At 36.3% G+C, this 20939-nt stretch overlaps 1 protein-coding gene across 1 annotated transcript; it reads left to right on the top strand.

The window, feature by feature from the left end:
- Positions 1-118: 118 nt before the first annotated feature.
- On the top strand, positions 119-11808 carry LOC140144927 (geranylgeranyl transferase type-1 subunit beta-like; the record flags this gene model as incomplete). The annotated part of the gene is made up of 9 exons (XM_072166724.1): positions 119-198; positions 3136-3266; positions 3771-3850; positions 5431-5582; positions 6074-6206; positions 6988-7033; positions 9287-9471; positions 10841-10949; positions 11616-11808. Coding segments are annotated over 9 exons (1071 nt in total), but the record flags the coding sequence as incomplete, so codon positions are not given.
- Between the last annotated feature and the right edge of the window lie 9131 nt (positions 11809-20939).

Here is a 20939-nt window from a genome sequence, read left to right as displayed (position 1 = left end):
TATCTAATTTTAGATAAAACACTGAACAAAAATGTGTGTAATTTGAGAACCACTTCAAGATGGCCGCGCCCATGATCACGGACGCAGCTCCGGAAAATGAAAAGAAGATCGATCACTTTGTCGGTCTAAGCACATTAAATTCTTTTGTAGATGTTTGCAGGTTCTTCCAAGTGGCTATACATCCCTTGACACTAGTCGGTAAGCAAATAAATTATCTCAAATGTGTGTTTTTTAGCAAAAGTATCGATCGATGTTTTTCACTTCCGGTTGAATTCTTCCGAATTTGGCACACATGAGTAAGCTTATTGAATGAAAAATTAAAGGGGAAAATTGTGCCTTTTCCAGCTTCATTTTGTTTCACAGTATACTGAAGTAATTCTTTTTTTGTAAAGTAAATGAACAGACGAATCCATTCACACTCCATGAGTGTGGTGAGATCAGGTAAATTGAAAAAACCTAAAATAAATAAAATTATACAATAAAAAATGAATAAAAAATAAATATCACTTTGACTTTATCAACAAAATATAAATTTGGTATATAACAGGCAAACCTGAGTTAACACAATTCTTAATCGGAATACAATCGTGCGTGCAAGTTCGAACCAGCGATCTGCACAATTTCCATCCTCTGCACTGTCAGTTCCAATAATTGAAACTCCCGGTCCAACAGGTGCTGTGTACATGTATGTGTTTAATGTGCATTCACATACACACTTAGCCATCTGTACGAAGAAATTGTTGCTCCAAAAATGATTGCAAATTACACGTAATAATTTTTCACCACAAAATATGATATGAAAACACAGGTGACCAATGTATCAATATATATGTAGAGGCTAGTCCGAATAATCAGACCCAGAACAAATTATTAATTTCTGACATTATCGTGTACTGGGTCTGAACTGTTTTCATTCGAAATCTTGATGGCAAATTGGACAATAGAAGCACATGGTGCTACTTCACAGCTTTTTAATCCCCTATTCATGTTGCGTGAATCACTGATTTAGTCTCTATTGTGGACCATCCTTTTGATACTTGAGTATTTGGACAAGCGGAACAGGTTTGACAGGCCCCTTTGTCTACCTCTCTGTTTGTAAACAAACGAGGAGGTCGAAATCGTCCTCCTCGCCGAATACGAAAGTCAGCGTAATAGTACGGCACTATGTAGAGGCCAAACAGGTTGTTAATGTCAATATTGATATTTTTGCGACATTTATAATGAAAAGAATTAACACTGAAGACACTCTATGGCACCTTCTACAACTTGAGAACAAGTCCTCAAATGTTCAGAATTTGTAGAACTTTACTACAACTGATCTTCTGTTCACTTCTGCATGATGTTGATTAAAAAAATATAAGTCTGATGCCTTACTGTCATGACTGACTGCACCAACTACATTATACTTGAGAAGACTAGCCATAAATTTGCTCACCAGTAGCTTCACATCCGAGGCTAGTTTACTCGAGAACTCTACAATGTAGCTTCAAATTTGCACCTGATAGTTATGTGTTTGATGAGCCAATCTATCTTTTTTCATTCGATCAGCGTTTATTCTGTTAATGTTGAAATTTGGATGAAAGTAATTTTGATGAGTCAACATATTTTGAACAGTCCAGAAGTTTGTTGACAGGGGTCGAAATACAGAATAAAACTTATATGCCATAACTCTGATTTGTTCCTACATGTAAAAATTGACTGATTTTCACAAAATTTTACATGCACACTGCACAGTCAAAGTTACATGCATCTGTGCATGTATGCATGTGGTATTTCGAGCTCTGTTTGTTGAAGTGCAATTTTAGCAACATTTTTGATGTGATCGCCTGTCGTGATCGGTTGTGTTTACTTCTGAACTTCCATAGCTTTACACTGACTGTGTCATGCTTCAGCGAATCTGACTAGATTTCGAATCCAATGGTCTCTACTAGTACTAGCCTCGAATGCCTTGTAAGACCAAACCCAGCCTTTTCAATTACGGTACAATGTTGTGCAGCAAGACATACTCTAGAAAGAACATCTCTAGAGCCATAAGTACCTCGGTGTCACAGTCTCTAGTGACTTAATGTGGAACCAGGCTCAACCAGCATATTGCCAAAATTAGATCAGTAGGCCTACTCTAGGAATCATAGAAGAAACATGGGACCATGCTCACAAAACATCAAGCTAAAAGCATACCAAACCCTGGTTCGTCCCCAGCTGGAGTACGCGTCGGCAGCATGGAGTCCACACACTGCAAAAAACATAGACTCTCTGGAGGCGGTCCAGTGCCAGGCTGTGCGTTATATGTACATGTATATGTGGTGTCTATGAACGTAAAGTCAGTATCTCACCTCTTCTACAACAACTTGATCTTGATCAACTAGTTACCCGGCGAAACTAGTGGTAACCGATCTAGCAATGGTCTCTAGCATTTAATGCGTGCAAACTATTGTGTGCAAATTCAAAGTAAAGAGTTCTCAAGAATATTAATTGTACATGTCTACAATGAGAAGTAGAATTTAAAACATAAGCCTCAAAATATTGTGTTTATTCCTTGTTTACATTTAAAATAACAAATTTTACATATAAATAGCCCGAACGTCTAGAGAATAACATCAAACAAATAATGTAGACATTTCGATGACGACATTGCATATTAGGCCCTACATTGTATGACAGGCAATCTGTGCGTCGTATAATGTTTTGATGTGCAAATTGTGTGCAAGTTGACCGGAAAATTATGCATGAATCCGTAATATTTTTGGAATCAACAAAAGGAAAAAAACTAATATACAAATGTATGGCTTCATTTCTTTGGAGTGTTTGAAACATGTATTCGAAATAGCATCTCACAATTTGGTTAGTTGGTTTATAGGAAAAAATGGTCTTGACAAAAAAAAGCATGGAAGGATTTTTGAACCGTTTTTTTAATTTGATGTTTAAAATTACAGTACATCATTAGCTACATGTAGTTACACTACATTACTCCAAAAAGTTGTTGATTTCTTTAAATACTAGTAGTCTTACATGGATATGAATTATATAAATATGAATCCTCCAGTCCTCCAAACTGTATGCAAAAGAAAAGTGTGTGACCTTATAAAGAAGTGTTATTAATCGGTATCTTTTTAATTTTTCATCTTCCTTTTGCAGTCTAACTATCTCGTTCTTTGCACTCTCTGGTCTTGATGTACTCAATGCACTAGACAGTGTGGAAAAAGAAAGAAATGAGATCATAGATTGGATATACTCTCTACAAGTTCTACCAGATTTGGAGAAAACAGGTAAGGCTCTTCATGTAATTACCGTACTAGTTTATAACCATGGGTTGAAATAAGGAGCTGTGGACCGGGGCAAGGACTGCCTTTTGAGAAGAGTGAGAGCAATGACTCCTCTACAGCTCTTCTTAAGTTGCATTTGCAAGAGCAATTTATAGCTCCTCTAGATGGGATTCTGAACTGAAATTTCAACATTCCAAATTGTTTTCAAATTTGTGTGAGTTTACCGAAGATGTAGGATTTTAAACTTTGCACATACACAGGGTACTGTAAAGCCATATCATACTCCTAAGAATTTTTTTACTTAACTTCTGTCGATATCTGATCGATAAGTTGCTAGCATGCCCTATAGCGTCAAGTCACAAGTAGTTGACTTGAAGGCAACTTTGTTGGTCGTTGGTAGCCATGACTGGTTTTGAATTTTGATTACTATAGCAATTTCATGCTGTGACTGCTAATATGATATGCTAATTATTCATCCTCCCTCTCTATTGTTTTCTTCTTTTTCAGATAAAAGAAATAGATGTTGTGGATTTAGGGGTTCAGCTGCAATCGGATCCAAGTATAATCCTACTGGAGTACCAAAAACAGTTCAGTTTTGAATCAAATCCTAGTACCTTGTTCAAATTTACATGTATGGGGGTTAGTGCAAGAAGGCTCTATATGCAATAGCTGCCAGGTGTCATATTTTCAGATTGTGTACAGTATAGATTGTAGAAATTGTCCAAATGTCTGTAGGGCAGCTATTGCAGATAGCTATAGGACCTGGCCCCAATCCCTCGATGTATACATGTAGTTAAACTTTCTATTTTCTGGGTTTTTTTAAGTCAAAATAATTAGCAGGGTCAGAATTTCGTTTCACAGTGCGAGAATCAATCTTTGATTCTTACAGAATAAATTTGCGGGAATCGTTTGATTCTCACAAATCAACTTCTGTGTAAACTACAAAAGTTTGCGAGAATCAACTTCGATTCACGCAAATCTGTTTACGAGAATTTTTGTGAGAATTCGATTCACAAAACTCTGACCCTGATTAGGTGAAATGAAAGGAAACCATTACTATCTTAAGGAGGTACTACACCCCTGTTGTAAATTTATGACTATTTTTGCATTTTCTCAAAAAATAATTATAACAAAAGTTATGTATATTATTGGGGCAAGGAATCCAATTACTACACTGAAATTTCAGTGACTCAAGACAAGCGGTTCAGTATATATGATAGGAAATGAGGTCCCTCCTAGCGGTACCTTATTTCTTATCATAAATAACAAACCGCTTGTCTTGGGTCACTGAAATTCCAGTGTAGGAATTGGATGCCTTGCCCCTATAATATACATAACTTTTGTTACCAGTGTGTTATTAGTTATTGAGGAAAATGCAAAAATGGACACAAATTTATCGAGGGGTATAGTACCCCCTTAACTGTGTTATTTTATGGGGAATTTAATGTCTTATAAAACATTAATTCATAATAAATTGCTCCCGAATGCTCCGTTGTCCTGTGAGCATAATATATTTTGATGATTCCAATTAGATGTAATATAGTTGGAACATGAAATGTGCAAACGTTACAAATATATGCCAAAAAGATCAGGTTTAACCAAATTAATTTAAAAAGATTGTATACTGTGGCTTTAATAGATTGATGTATCAGATATCCTATAAATTTTAAGATCCTAAATGTATGTATGCTGGCCTAGGGTTAATCATTTGGTGAGAATTAGTGGACGATTCTCGCAAAGATTCTTATAAAATACAAATGTATATGTGGACATCCATATCAAAACGATGCACTAGTCGGCTGCTACATGAGTCTCATTTCACATAATAGCTAGGAATAAATACCAGACTCATCTCAAGTGGTGGTCACCTCAAATCATACCAAAGTCACTTGATTTAGGAATACATAGAACATATTCCTAAACCATGTAACCTGGGGATGATTTCAAGTGACGTCCACTTGAGATGAGTCTGGTATTTATTCCTAGCTATTATGTGAAATGAGACACATGTAGCAGTTTTACAAGTGCATCGCTTTTGATATGGATGTATACATATATGAAAAATTAAAAGTTCATAATTTTCATCGATTGAGGGAACGGTCACATAACTTAACAAGCAAAGTGCACGGTTGTGATTATTATCTTTATAATTTGTTTATTCTTTTAGGAAAATAACATATCACATCCATATGACTGGAGTCACATAGCCATGACCTATACAGGTCTAGCATCATTGCTTATCCTTGGGGATGACCTTTCTAGGGTTCAAAGGTCAGCAATAATACAAGGGATCAAAGCTCTGCAACTACCAGACGGAAGGTAGGTCATGTTTCACCTGAATCACTATAAAAGTGTAATTTTTACAGATAAAGTTTCATGTGTCTTACACATAACTTCTTGACACATATTTTTATATGTTAAGGCTAAATAATCTAGGCATTTATAACTGCAATTTTTGAAAAGATTCATCAGGTTTGTAGATAATTATATTTGGAATTTTCATGTTTCTTAACCAAATTTTGAACACTGACCTGACAGTTTCATATGCGATGGGTGACATCTTTAGAGTGATGGGTTTCCCATCCTCTCTTCTGATGGTATTATTTACAGCTCCATCCTGTGGTGGCATGTAGGAAAGGGTCATAGATGTGACTGAAATGGTAGGCCCCCTCATCTCTATTCATGATGGTAGTACCACGTTTTTTGGATTCGAAAAAGATGTCCAGCCAGCAATCACGCCATAAAATCTATTAATGATAACCCCCTAATTCATAAACACCTAAACATTATTTGTTTTGTGTTTGATTTAGTTTTGCTGCAACCATTGACGGTAGCGAGAACGACATGAGATTCGTCTACTGTGCATGCTGCATCAGTTATATCCTACAAGATTGGTCGGGTATAGATCAAGAGAAAGCCATCAAATTTATCCAAGATAGTCTTGTGAGTATCCATGATTTTCATGCTAAAGTTCGATTTATATAAGGCGGAAATTATTCGGCTTTTGTTACTGCGCATGTCAATAAAGTCCCAACTCACGCTCACATAAATTTACATAAGCGTGCGCTAGTCACACATTACGCAATGCACACCTAGCATAAGCACTGCGCCCAATAGCGTGCACGCCATTCTATACCATTTTTACAGTGTTATGAGTCTTATTTTTTCCGCCTTATCTAAGCCGAACAAATTTTAGGTGGGGCACTGACGGAAATGAGATATTTGTATACTATGTAGGGGGTACTCAAGTTTGGTTTGGGTAGGGATTGTGCCACTGAGAATTTGAAAGTGAACCTATCCATGTACCAATTTTCCAAGAAATTTTGGCCCATCGATATACCAAAAGTCAAAACTTTTGGGCCAAATTTAATGCAAATTGCCAAGTTTTTACAATTATTCCCATAAACTTTGAACATTTTGGCTACATTTCAACAAAATTTGGGGAAAATGGAAAAAGTTTGAAAAAATTACCCATCCATATACCAAAATTGGCCTAGAAAGGGGTAATTGATATACCAAATGGCCAAAATGCAACCCATGCTAGTGGCACATCCCTGTATCATGGTTATTTGTACTAAAGTGACCTGGGGAAGGGCTAAGGCTGAATCCATACAGTAAGTTGTTTTCTACTTCTCTGTATTTTTTCCTTTGTTTGTACTATATTGATTCAAAACAATTACATAATATGCGATTCATTTTTACTTTACCCGTCTTATTATTATAGAGTTATGAATATGGAATTGGACAAGGACCTGGACTAGAAGGTCATGGTAAGTTGTGAAAAGAAATTGGAATATGTATTGGGTTATTCCTGTTGAGATCCATACACCCTATGGAAGACATGACCTTAATCTTCCACAAAGGGGATTTAGATTTCAAATGAAGTCACCCATTCAGGTAACCCCATTTGAAATTCACACTCCCTGTGTCAGAGATTAAGGTCGTGTCTTCCATAGAGGTTGTATGGATTTCAGATGGAATACTCCATTAATATTTTAGGATATTTTGAAACTATTTAAGGTAAAATAAAGGTATCAGAGTTGTAACGAGTCAAGTCATTTCATAGTCGAATCGAGTCATTTCTATACTAGCAATGCCTCCTGGTCACTGTACAATCTCTATGGGGAAAATGTCAAGATCCGAGTCGAGTCGTTACATTTTTGAAAGTAAAGTCTCGAGTCATGACTTGTTACAAGTCTGAAAGAAGGTATTTTACAAAATTACTGGCAAGTTATGGCAGCTACATGGTGTCCCCAAAAAAAGAGGCCCTCATTGCGCCTCTTTTTCTCCTATTTCTGAAAAGTTGATTAAATATATTTTGGTATGTAAAGAAACCTTTAATCGTTAGCTTTAATAAACCAAAACAATTATTTCAATCGGCTCACAACTTTTGAAGATATGCCCTTTTGAATAAAAGTACCCGTTTTGCACTCTGTCCACGGATAGCAAACATAGTGGTTGGGATGGCTCATGCTGTGGAGAGGCCTGCACGATCACCAGACCTCACACCACTTGATTTTTTTTCCTTTGTGGTAAAAACCAAGATCTTTGCAAATGTATTACTGAATGCATTTTCAAGTATCCGGCGCACAAGGATGGTACGCAACGCAATTGATGCAATGAGGACCGGGCTGAAACCTGTATTCGCCAAGGAGGCAACCAGGTAGAGGGCAGAGCAGCACAGTAAACTCACTTCAGAAGAACCAAAGACAAACCAAACAGCCTTTTAGGGCTACCTTTTATCCTAAAAAGAGAAATGACTTATGTTGTAAATAAAAAAAAGAAAGCAAGAAACAACAAAGTAAGAAAGTAAGAAACATAAAACAAAAAGGCCAAGAAAAAATAAGTAATTGCAAGTAAAGCAAAATAAGAAGTCCCGTTCGGCATCCATTTTACCCACAAATTAATGACTCTATTAACAAAATCCATTGCCCATAAACCCACCGGTAAAGCCCATTCCATAATTAAAGTTATTTTATAAAGTTATCATTGAGGAATGTTTGATATTCATGCATGGTATGTGTATTCCTTTTCAATCTTTGAAGTAGCCAAACCTTCTCCGTGGACAGAGTGAAAAACGGGTACATTTCTTTAAAAGAGCATATCTTCAAAAGTTGTGAGCCGATTGATGTAATTGTTTTGGTTTATTAAAGCTAATGACTCAAGGTTTCTTTACATACCAACATATATTTGATCAACTTTTCAGAAATAGAGAAAAAGAGGGCGCAATGAGGGGCCTCTTTTTTTTGGACACCCTGTAGCTAGAGCACCGTTGATTTCCGTCCTTGTTTTCTTCACGCTCTTGTGTCCTTTGTTGCACAGAGCTAAAATGTTATTTGATAAAGTTCCTTGATATTGAAAAGATGTCAAGAGAACTGTGAAAAAGAGCTAGCCCATGACTGCATTTACCACAGGGTACAGTGGGTCTGGGCCCAAGGGCCATGATCTGGGGGCCAAAATTTTGGTGTGGGGGTAACACTTTGTTCAGCAGAGCCAGAGGGGCTAATCATGTTACCGTACCCAGCAAAAGGTAAATCCAGCCCTGAGAGCTGCAATATTAAACATTAACTATTAGTGCTGTCATCGACATGCAATTATGTCGACATAAAAAGTTGCATATGTTGATATAAAATTTGGATTACAACATTTGTTGACATTGTTTTTGACACATGGTACTTACTAAATAGTGGTAAAATCATGTTTAACAAACACTCAAAAAACAATATTTTAAGTGTAATTTTTCGAAAGATGTGACTGTTGTTCATCATATTGATCGCCATTTCACTTAGCTTATTAGAATACACATTTACTGTGGTATTTAATATGGTATATGTGATTGCTTATTCAACTTCATTGACATTCTCGACTGAGTCATGGGCGTACTTTCATGTCGAAATGTTGTCGACATGTCGATACATTTTTCTGACATGTCGACAAGAAAAAATATTTCACTGACAGCACTTAACTATAGTATCCCATAATGCACTTCCTTTTCTTATTTGATCATAATTCCTTATATACAGGTGGTACCACTTTCTGTGCAATAGCATCCCTAGTGTTGATGGGAAGATTACATACGGCATTTTCCAAGAAACAGATACAAGGGATAATTAAATGGTGCATCTTTAGACAACAAACAGGCTTCCAAGGGAGACCCAATAAACCGGTGGACACCTGCTATTCATTCTGGGTTGGAGCAACTCTAAAGGTAAAAAAATGGGTGTTGTTGTTGTTGTCGGCGTTGTCATCATCTTCGTTGTTTAGTCACAGTAAATGAGTCATAGCTTATATAAAGGAGACAACATTTGGTTGTACTTTACCCATAAAGTAAAAAAATCACTGATTAAAGCAATTGAGGTCATAAACATTGTTAAAGTGTGTGAGCCCATCAATAATGCCTAGGAAAGCTGCTTTTTGCCCAGTTAAAGTGCAGACATCAGCAGCCATTTTCTACGAGTCCTTTTCTCTGATGAAGGCGTCAGATGAATTATTGACCTCCCTTTTATGCACTACTGACCAAATCACAGGCTGTGGGGACTTTGATTGACAGGATGTTGCGACACAAACTAGTATCTTTATTCCTGGCTTTATAGGTACCGTAACATGGGGTGGCTTTGGACAATTTTGATGTATTGTCGTAAATATTTTTATAATGATCAGTAGAATTCTGAGTTTCATGTTGGGTTTGGCAAGTACCAATAGAGGACAGTTCATGCCCATAAGGTCAACTCGAGTTTATTTTATTTTACAATAATTTTGGGGGGGCAAAGTTTGTCCAAAGTCACCCCTGGGTTTGGGGTGACTTTAGACACCATGTAATCAAGTGCATGTCCAAAGTCACCCCGACCTGAAGAGTAGAGCAATGGAGAGGGTGGAAGTAGTTGTGAGGTGGGTAGGAGCACAGAGGACACTGTTGTGGTAGGGCATGGTCACTGTGGTGTATTTTTAACAAAGTGTCAAATTTTTTGTATTCATTTGTTATGTCCAAAGTCACCCCGAAAGGAAGCCAAACCCTGGGGTGACATTGGACACAGCCTGCTTTTAAATTCTTAAGAGTGGCTAGATATCATGACTATCCAGGTAGGTTCTTGATTCATCTGTGTTTACTATCCAACCAACAGGCTTGAGTTTCCACTCTTATGTTCCGGTGGAGTACCGAAAGTTTGACCACCACAAAAATCCTGTACTTTATGGACCCTGCTAAAAAGTTCTGGAAAACATATAAGATAACACATTATACTGCATGGAAAACTTTAGTCATTTGTAATGTCCATACATTACCACATAAGAACATACAAAAATATTCTTAGAAATATTAAAAGGTAAAACAGCCTATATGAAATAATAGTTTTTCCCATGTGTGTCCAAAGTCACCCCAGTGTCCAAAGTCACCCCATTTTACGGTAAACAAGTTTATAGAGAATTAAAGCAGGGTGCTTTAATTTTAAAATAAATTTAATTCTTCAGATAGTGGTGTCACAAAATCAAATTAGGCAGCATATGACTTATTCTGCCAGATCCCAATATGGAATCAATGTAATCGCTAGATTTATGCCTTTAATTTTTATTTCTTGTAGCTTCTTGAGTGTTTCGAGATGATTGACTATGCAAGTAATCGCAGCTTTGTTCTATCAACTCAAGATGAATCTGTCGGAGGATTTGCAAAATGGGCAGATTATCACCCAGGTAAGTCAAGTAAAAAGAATATTTGGCGTTTTTTGTTGATGAATCCAAAATAAGGTAAGTTTGAAACTAGACATTTCTGGAATTCCGGAAAATGTTTTTTTTTTCTGTACTTGGACGATGGTATTTCAGCATTAAAAGAGCAGAAAAAAATTGTTTAGGAGTTGTGATACCCTTTCAACTCCTGCTGCAGCTTATTTCCCGGACGAGCCCCCATAAATGTTCAATGCCCAAACAAATGATTGATTTTCAGGAAATGGATCTGTTACCCATTTACATCCCTGCTACACAGGCTTTCAGAAAACAACGGCACTCTTGCTTTGATCAACACAAGCGCACATACGTGGGGCTTTGTGTTCCCTTCATGAGCGCCACTCTGCGCCAACCAATGCTTTGATGCGTAATCGGCTAATCAGATTACTGGTGTGTTGTTATGATTGTGGGACACTTGAATTAGCCAATCAGAACCCCACTTCAGTGTTTACGCTGTGTACGCTCTCAAAATGTAAACAAGCGCCGTTCTTTTCTGCCAGTAATTATAATTGAAACATACTCACAGAATTGTGGTAGGCACAGCTATCATTGAGATTGAAACCTTCAAAGGTTGAAACTTCAAAATCTCACTTTTTATTTATTTATTTTTTTTCTTTCAATTTGCAATTTATATAGATGCACTTCATGCTTATTTCGGCATCTGTGGTCTTTCATTAATGGGAGAATCCGGTCTACTACCAATCCATCCAGCATTGAACATCTCCCAAAGGGCTGCTGACCACCTCAAGACCATCCACCTCAAATGGGCAACAGAGAATCTGACCACATGATGACGGCTGTGCATGGATGGAGGGATCGGTCATGGGGACACCATTTTGGCATGCATTCCTTTTCCCACCTATCATGGTGAGCCAGATGTCATACATCAAGGGGCATTGAGTAACAAAACACATACAATGTAATTAATTACTAATATTTATTTAAAAAGTAAAATATCATATAGTGCTACACTATTTGTAAAATGAATATTTATGAGTTGGTACTAATGAACTGAATATTCATATCTGATACTATATATAATGCTGTGTGGCTCAGTAAATGAAACAGATTTCTTAAAGTGGAATTATATTCCTCTTGCTAAAGAGTGATTGAGTCACAACCAAGGTTGTACTCAAACCAAGGTTGTACTGAAACCCATGGTTGTACTGAAACCAGTGTCCTAGCTAGTCGCCTGTCTACTCCGTCATTCTGGACATGGAGTTTACTCCAGTACACATGACCGTATGGGGACATGTCTCAAATGTGATGCGATCAAGGAAAATGAGTCGGATGTCGGGAATATTGATTTTGAGATATAGTCAATAATAGTATTCAACTTCCTTCATATTTTATTGTTCTGAGCAACACTAAAATGACCATATCTCTGGAACAGTAAATCAAATTATGATGGGATTTTCAGCAAATGAAGCTCTGAGAATGGCTCTAGTAATAAAATTAATAACTGAATTTTATTTTGATCGACATCAGACTCATTTTGCGTGATCGCATCACAAATATGGGTCTTATTTTCAGAGCTATGAAATAACAATGTCTTCTAGGTTAATCTGGTATAAAAATGGCTGCAAATGTTAATTGTTTTCAGGCTGGGAAATTGCTCAATTAAATGCTATATATAGGCTAGTTGGTGGCATTGTAGCCTATAACACTCAATATATATATACATGTCAGGGTGGTAACATTCATTGGTTTACCTACCTAACTAGTTCCAAAAAAGTATATTTATGTACCGTCATATGATTATTGTACATGTAGTGGAAGCATTATATAAAGTGTCAAGCTTCTACATGTGACATGGAATAAAATTAATACAAGTTATCACTGGCTTAGATTTATCAAATGAAAACACAGAAAATGAAAATAATTTACTATTAAATTTAAATGTGAAATTAAAAATAACGAAAAATTGGCTCAATAAAAAGTATTGACGTTTATAATACGGGTGGTGGAAATAATAGTGAAAGCTGTTTCAGCAGTAAATAGCTGCAAGTAAAGCACAAAAGGCAAGATATGGTCCTTCGTGAACAATCCAAGTTACCAAGTTTTCCCTTGCATGATCTGTGGCCTGCCGCTGACAATGGACCATTCCGGTTGAAATCCACACTACCCCTGTGGAAGATTTAGGAAACACCTTCCATAAGGGTAGCAAGTTTTTCAGATGTAATTGGTCAGAGTTAATCAATTTGAAACCCATACTCCCCCTGTACTGTGGTTTTACCTATATCTTCCACAACCGGAGTGATTGAGTATTTCAAACGGAAGTTACCAAATTGTCTATTCTATTCGTAACTTATACTCCCTCTGTGGAAGACTTTAGCTAAATCTTCCACAGGGTAGTGTGGATTTTAAATGGAACAGCCCAGTCCTGTTGTGTGTGTACACACCTGTTGTTGTAAGCTCCTTGTGGCAGTAAAACCTGGTATAAAAAAAGTGTTGTAGACTTGAGTAATATTGACCAAACTGGCTGATAAAAATAAAAACCATTATGGCTTTCTGAAATTGTGACCCCAGTGATTGAGTATAATCGATATCAGGAATGGTGCATGGAAAACTAATAGCAATAAAATAAATGAAGAATATATGATAATACAGATGTTCTGTTAGTACTTAGCTAGATTAGATGATTGTTTAGATGAATTTTAGGAAAATTATAATCTGACGATTGAAGCTAACCTACCGATAGATAGAAATGAATGTTAGCCTAATAAATGTATCACTACTGCATGCGTAGCAAGTAGTTATGTATGTTACATTTTAGTTTAACACAGTAGACTTAGGCTTGTGTTTTGTCTGCACAACGACCAAAAAGCTTGCCTCTTTTGTCTAAAAATTTAAATCGCAAGTACTTAATAACTACCGATTCTTACTATCACGGCTAGGAAGTGATTTTTGGAGGAATGCAAATGCTTCTTTTAAATTTGTTATTTCAATTATTTTGTACTTTGTTGCCAAAATTGATTTTGACCTTGATCCTGTCTTGTAGCTGGCTCACCCCCAAAGATGAATCTAAGAATTTAACTGGCATTCCTTGTGATATTCAACTCAGTTTCTTTCATTTGTATTAATTCTTTAACACTTGAGAAAGTTTTTACAATTTTATTGGTCTGTGTGATAAGACGCTATACTATTAGCTGTGTGATTCGACGCTATCGGGGGCGCATAGTAATAACATGTCTGATCGATTTTAAACCCTCTAGAGGTACTATTTCTTCTCCCCATAAACATCACATAAGCCCACGCTCCATTATTCTAATTTCTTTGGTTAAAATTAATAGAGTTTCTTTGGGAGTCAATGCTCCCTCATTCATTAAAATGCATATTTATTTGAAGAATCTACTGTATAATGATTCTTATTTGTGACCGTACACCACGAATGAGTCGTAAAGTTCCTCGTCATTTTTACTTTTACTTCAAATCTGCAAAAATCTCAATTTCGCCAAAATACGACCTTTGCATGTATTTCCACCTCTAGCTCAAAACAAAGTTTGTCAACTTTACGGCTCATTCATGGTGTACGGTCACATTTTGTTTCCCATAAACATTGCACTTTGAAATGTTAATTTGTGTTTTTGCATGGATAGTATAGACCAAACAGTTCATTATATTTTTTACTATGAATGTAGTGTATTTACCTATTTTTGTATATTTATGTTTATAATATGATATTTTATAGTAGCTTCTGTTATGTTATGTTTCACACAAATTGTACTATCAAATATAATTGTATCACTTTATACCAGCTTCATTATGCAAATGTTGGTCTTAAACCAATCGATGGAACTTTCTTTGTTGAAAAAACAAAACAAATAATAGTTTTTACATTTTGTAAATTACAAACTGGGCTCTTATTACTATATTTACAGTAATTTCTTGGCCAAACTGGAACATGCGCGTTGCATCCATGTAGCGTACTAAGCGTGTACGCAATGTAAGGCGCGTGTATGCTTTCTTCTGTACCACGTTATATTCGCGCGTGTTTAACGCGGAGCCACTAGCGTTTATAGTGTTCCAGTTTGGCCATGAAATTACTGTAAATATTATAGTTACCAACTTCTTGCGCACAACCCAAAATGGGAATATCCCCTCCCTGCGTATCCAAGATGCCCACCATGGCATTAGCAGACATCTTGGATGTGCAGTAAAGGTGAATTTAAGAAATATTTATAAGGAAATATCATCTTAAAATGTTGAAAGGAACCTTCATCAGATTATTTTTACTTTAACCAAGATTTTGTAATATCCTAACCCCCCCCCCCCCCACAAAGTTCCTTTACAGTATGTCATTGGTCTTTTTGGTTGTTCCCTTGTGTCTCCAAACATTTACTGATCAGCAGAAACAGTCATGCTACATTGGGTTATTCCGGTTGAAATCCATACACCCCCTATAGAAGACATGACCTTAATCTTCCACACAGGGGGTGTAGATTTCAAATGGCGTCACCCATTCAAGTAACCCCATTTGAAATTCGCACTCCGTGCGTGAAAGATTGAGGTCATGTGGAGGGTGTAAGGATTTCAAGGATAGCCTATTATGCTTAGTGTATCTTGACGGTGAGGGAAATTTATTGAAGAAAATTTTGTGAGTGCCCCAAATATTTTGTATTTTAGAAAAATGTTCCCATTTCTCTGTTATAAATCATTGTATAAGATAAACATAATGTTCAAGTATAGCATTGAATGTGTTTGCAGAAATGAAAATGATTTTTTGTTTTCACTTTCACTGGAAATTGAGGTTTCATTATATTTTGAGCTGCATCGTTGCGTCTTCAAGTACCCCTTGTTTTCCCTCAAGAGAAATGTGTGGCATTCAGGCCTTCAATCTCATAACCTTTGTGCAGTATATCTGCTAACTTTACAGCTCATAGATAGTAGTCATTAGAAATAACATGTGTGCTGTTCTTATAGCTTGTGATACATCAGTACGATTACCGCATACCGCCAAATAGAGACATCACAAAAAGTAAGTCAGCCATTATAAATATGCGTGTACCTTCAGAAATATTAATCTTTTTAAAAATATTTGAACATAAAAAGAAGACGGTTTATTTATGTGCATTTTATTACCACATTTGTTGAATTGTGTTCAATTTTATTAAAAATACATCAGTGTGTGCAAAGGAAAACACCCGAATTGGAAAGTTGCATTTACAGCGATCAATAATGCACGCATTGTTTCATGTAAAACCCGTTATTATCTTTGCTCTGAATTTAAATCATACAATTTACTGCAAAAATGACAATGGCATTTGTTACGTTCTAACTTACACCGAGACTGCAAGCAATACTCGGTCAATTGTAAGAAATGGGGCGTTCCGTCAGGTGTCACAATTACCATAATATTTGCTGTCCTGGTGTTTTCAAATGGCAAGTACAAGTTATAGGCGTATTTATAATAGCCAAGTTATTTTTTGTGAGGTCTTTAGATAAACCATCTGCACCTCCGGCCCTTTGTATCATATTGAATGCAGAGGTCAGTTAATATACGGCCAACCTTAGTGGCTACCACGCTCACCATATTGCCTGAGGGATGGCGTCAAAATGCAACTGCTGGTCGAACATAGGCGCTGTGCTTCTAATGTTTTAAAATGTCAAATACGAGTTAAAGGCGTATTTATAACGGCTGAGTTACATTTTGTGAGGTCTTCAGATAAACCGTCCGCATCTGCACCTCCAGCCCTTTATATCATATTCTGTCAGGGCACCATCTGTTGAGTTTTGACGCCATCCCTAAGGCTCTTCATGGGTTGTACCGGAACGGTTTATAGTTATATGATATTGGTCTGTATGCGGTATGAGATGTTTAACCTATAGCGTGTAATATATACATATGAGAGGAAGTATAAACCTATGTAGTATAATGATAAACATTTTATAGATTGTATATTATAAACCCAAGTGCTTCCTTCTTCCTTTTCTGCACCATGATTTTATTGAGAAACAGAAGTGAAAATTGGCTCTTATCGCCATGGCAATTTTGATCTGCACCATATAGGGCTATTCCAGTTGAAATCCATACACCCACTGAAAGATGTGACCTAAATCTCTCACACAGGGGTTGTAGATATCAAATGGAGTCGCCTATAAGGTAACTAACTCCACTTGAAATTTATACTCCCTCTGTGAAAGATTAAGGCCGGGTCTTCCACAGTGGGTGTATGAATTTCAACTGGAATAGCCCATTGGAGGCACATACTTTAATTAATTTGCCAGGGGTCCATTTCACTAAACTTTATGAAGCTTCGTAAGTCTCAAAATCTTTCGTAACTTACGACGAATCGTAAGTTTAATTTCACTAATCTTGCTTGCTTGTTACGAAGGGTTCAAAGTTTCGTGAAATGGACCCCAGGTTTGACAAGGTAAAATAATACTAGTGATTTGAGCCATTATTTTGTGATTTCTCTTCGGCTATCAAGTATAGCATAAGCAAAAGGCTATTGTAAAATACATGACAAGAATAAAATGTTCTTTCTTCTTATATAAAGCAGTATATTGCATCTTAGATCTTAAAGATTCTTTTTATGTGAACAGTTTCATGCAGAACTTACTTACTATTGGCATTTTAAAGCCAACTGATTTATTTTGGTACAGTTTAGATTTAACAAGATCTTTCAAATTCAAAAACTTGTTACAGTTAGAAATAGTTTCACTTCTATTATACAATTGGCCTTTTGTGTGTTAACTCCATGAGAGCTACCTGCCGATTGGCCAAAAAGAAGTTTTCATTAATAATTGGACCAATCAACAACATTGTTAGAATAATTTCACCACACAAAAAATTGGGGTGAATTATTTGCAAAGCTCTATTCTGAAAGTGAAGATATCATGTAATTGACAAATCAGGGGCAATGTTAGATCGGCAGGTAGTACTCAGGGGGTTAACATTTGTAAAACAGCAGTACTTATCTTAAACAGGGAATGCAAATTGTTATTGTTAATATAATGAGGTATAAAAACTTGAGAACTTTTTAGCACTTTTTGGCTTTTCAAGAGCACAATCTTCTAAGGCACGTATGTGTATAATGCAGTATAAAGCATATATATCTTTTTGTAACCCAAATGACTTGTGAATTTTGTGAAGCACTATTTTATTACGTGAAGACACCTGTAAAAAATATAATTAAATATGCACTTCCGAAGAAATATATTCAACAAAATATGTAGATGTTAGATGTAGTTATTGTCAGTGGACGGGATTCCAGTCAATATGAAGACAATTATTGTAAGGGGAGTTTAAGCCAGACATCCACCGATATCAAAAATGAATAAGACAATGAAAAAAAAGACCTGCTCTACGGGCCTGAACAACCCAGATTTTGTATTTTTGAAATTTGTTTTTAGCTGTATCATTGAAAACGGTCTTTTCTTGGTCCAAGTGGATTGATTTTGGCTGAAATATTTTGAAAAAAATTCAAATTTTCAAAATATATTTGCAACAGAATTTCAGATATTTTTTTCAGGTTTCAAGCGCTCAGTGATTTTTATGGTGATTTTACTTAGCAAGCAAGTCCATCCGCCCATAGAACAGTATTTTTTTCCCATTGCCGAAAGTAATTTTTTAAGTGTCCATATATGGGCTTTGTTGTTATTGGTGCACATGCCTCAAAATTTAAAAAAAGCCAGAAGGTTGTTGAACTTATTTTGACCATGGTGCTCCAGAAATGTGTCAATTATCAGCTCTTGGTGGCGCTATGTGTTCTATCTTACCCAATGGGCTTTAATTGATTAAATGAGTGCCATGAAAATGTTGATTGCTGATAATGTTGACTTAAAACAGGTCAGATACTGTGACACTGCATGATTATCTTTATGTGATCCTCTGTGATAATTTTGGCACCCTGATAACAATTGTGAATCACATTTGAAAAATATTTTGCCTGTGTATAATTTTGCCGGGTGAGTGCAATAGTCGTATCAACCATTTTGCAAAAGGTTTTTTTTGTGTTTCAATTTGTTTACTTATTAATTGTTTTTTTAACCTTTAAATGATTGATTTGAAATTAAGTTAATTGCTTCTAAAATAGTGTAAAATATGTGCATTTACATACACTTTATTAATCCAAAAACGGTGCATACAATTATATTGCACTCATCCGTCGATTTGCATGTATGGGCAGTGTAACAGGTTTTAAAGTTTCAATAACCTGTGACCTTTGTTGATATCAATGTAAACAGTTTGGCACAATGGGTAGCATGGGAGAGGGGAGACATTTCCCCCACCCTTTGTTTTCCTCAAGTCAAACATAGCAATCTTGGAAAACTCCGCTATTTGGTGCAAATATTGCCAAATTTTGGACATATTTTCAAATGTCCACTCCCCTCTATCCCTAGGAGAATCATACTCCTCTTTCCCATGTTCCCCCATGGAAAATTTCTAGTGCCACCACTGTCAGTTTACTCAGTACCCAAGGGTATCGTGTTGCATCTCTTTTATATCAAATTGTCTTTACTATGACCAGTCCCTGATGCTGGTGGCTCCAAGCCAACATCCTCTTTGTAAACTTAAGTGCTATGCCCTTAATTTAATTAAGTATTATATACCTGTAAACCAAAGGGCTTCGAATTACACCTGTCGCACATAGTTCAGTGAACTGATTCAGTTTCAATTATAGGGTTTCATTGATCTTTTGGGTTGTGCCCTAATAGGCTATTCCAATTGAAATCCATACACCCTCTTTGGAAGACATGACATGAATCTTCCACACATGGAGGGTGCCTTTTAAATGGATACCTAAATGGGTGACTCCATTTGAAATCTGCACCCCCTGTGTGGGAGATTAAGGTCATATCTTTCATAGGGTGTATGAATTTTAAATGGAATAGCCCAATAAAGAATAGGAGATAACCTCACTACGCTGCAAAAACAACTTGCAGGTGTTATTGGAAGCCCTTAATATCATATTGCGTACAAAAAGCATCTTTATACTCAAAACTAGAGTAAATTCTTAAAGGCACTATATCTGAATTCTTAAATAAAGTGGAGCATAGATAGAGAATTTTGTTCTGCATATATTGATCTCATTCAGCATGATGTGACTTTTATTTTCCCATCTTATACCAATTTGAATCAAAGAAAAGAGCATTTCCAAAATTGCAAAATTTACATCGATTTGGCCCTCAAAACACACAAATTATCAACATAGCACAGTGATCATGAAGCTTCACGCTGCAATGAGCCCCTTACAGAAGGCAGCGAGGAAATATTTGGTCATTTTCGAAACTCTACTTTTGTCTTTCAAACGTGTATAACTTGGGGGGATGAAGTCTCATCGTGCCAAATGAGGTATCAATATACGCAGGCAAAATACTCCATCTATCGACAACTTGATTTTGTAATTTAGTTTTATTGTCTGTAATAAATCGCTTTTTTTCAGAGTGTAATGATACTTTTGTGCGCAGTATAGTGTGTACAAAATGTACATAGAAATAGACTCTCATGGATGCAAACCATTTGTTTACGTACCTATCTTAGACCTTGATGATAAAACTGTACATTCCAAGATGATGATGAATATTTGCATGCTTGTTCACCTATGTATGTATAGATGTGTGACTGATCACCAATCACTTGGTCATTATAATTTGTATGTTTTCAACTGTAGAAGATATCTCAATGACTTTGTAGGTTTCAAAGCAGCAGGGGTATATCAAGAGTCAGGGGAGGCAAAGATAAAAACTCTTCCCAGGGTGCATCATTTAGGCCTGGTATAGGCCTATGTCAGCTGATGTTCAGTGGCAGCAAAGATAATTCCCCATCTGCATCATTTAGGCCCGTTATACTCAGTGACGTATACATTGTGCAAAATGTGCAAAATATTTATAGGGACTGTAAAGTCTTCCCACTGACCACTTCCAAAATCACTATACAATGATGTGTAAAGTATGTCAAAAGTGAAATTTTGCACACAATTTTGGCTCATAATCAAGGTAAAGTTTGGTGTTGAC

Source organism: Amphiura filiformis, unplaced genomic scaffold (assembly GCF_039555335.1).
Source record: "Amphiura filiformis unplaced genomic scaffold, Afil_fr2py scaffold_99, whole genome shotgun sequence".
In the NCBI taxonomy this organism is placed as follows: Eukaryota; Metazoa; Echinodermata; class Ophiuroidea; order Amphilepidida; family Amphiuridae; genus Amphiura; species Amphiura filiformis.
This window is presented reverse-complemented; position numbering and strand designations above follow the sequence as displayed.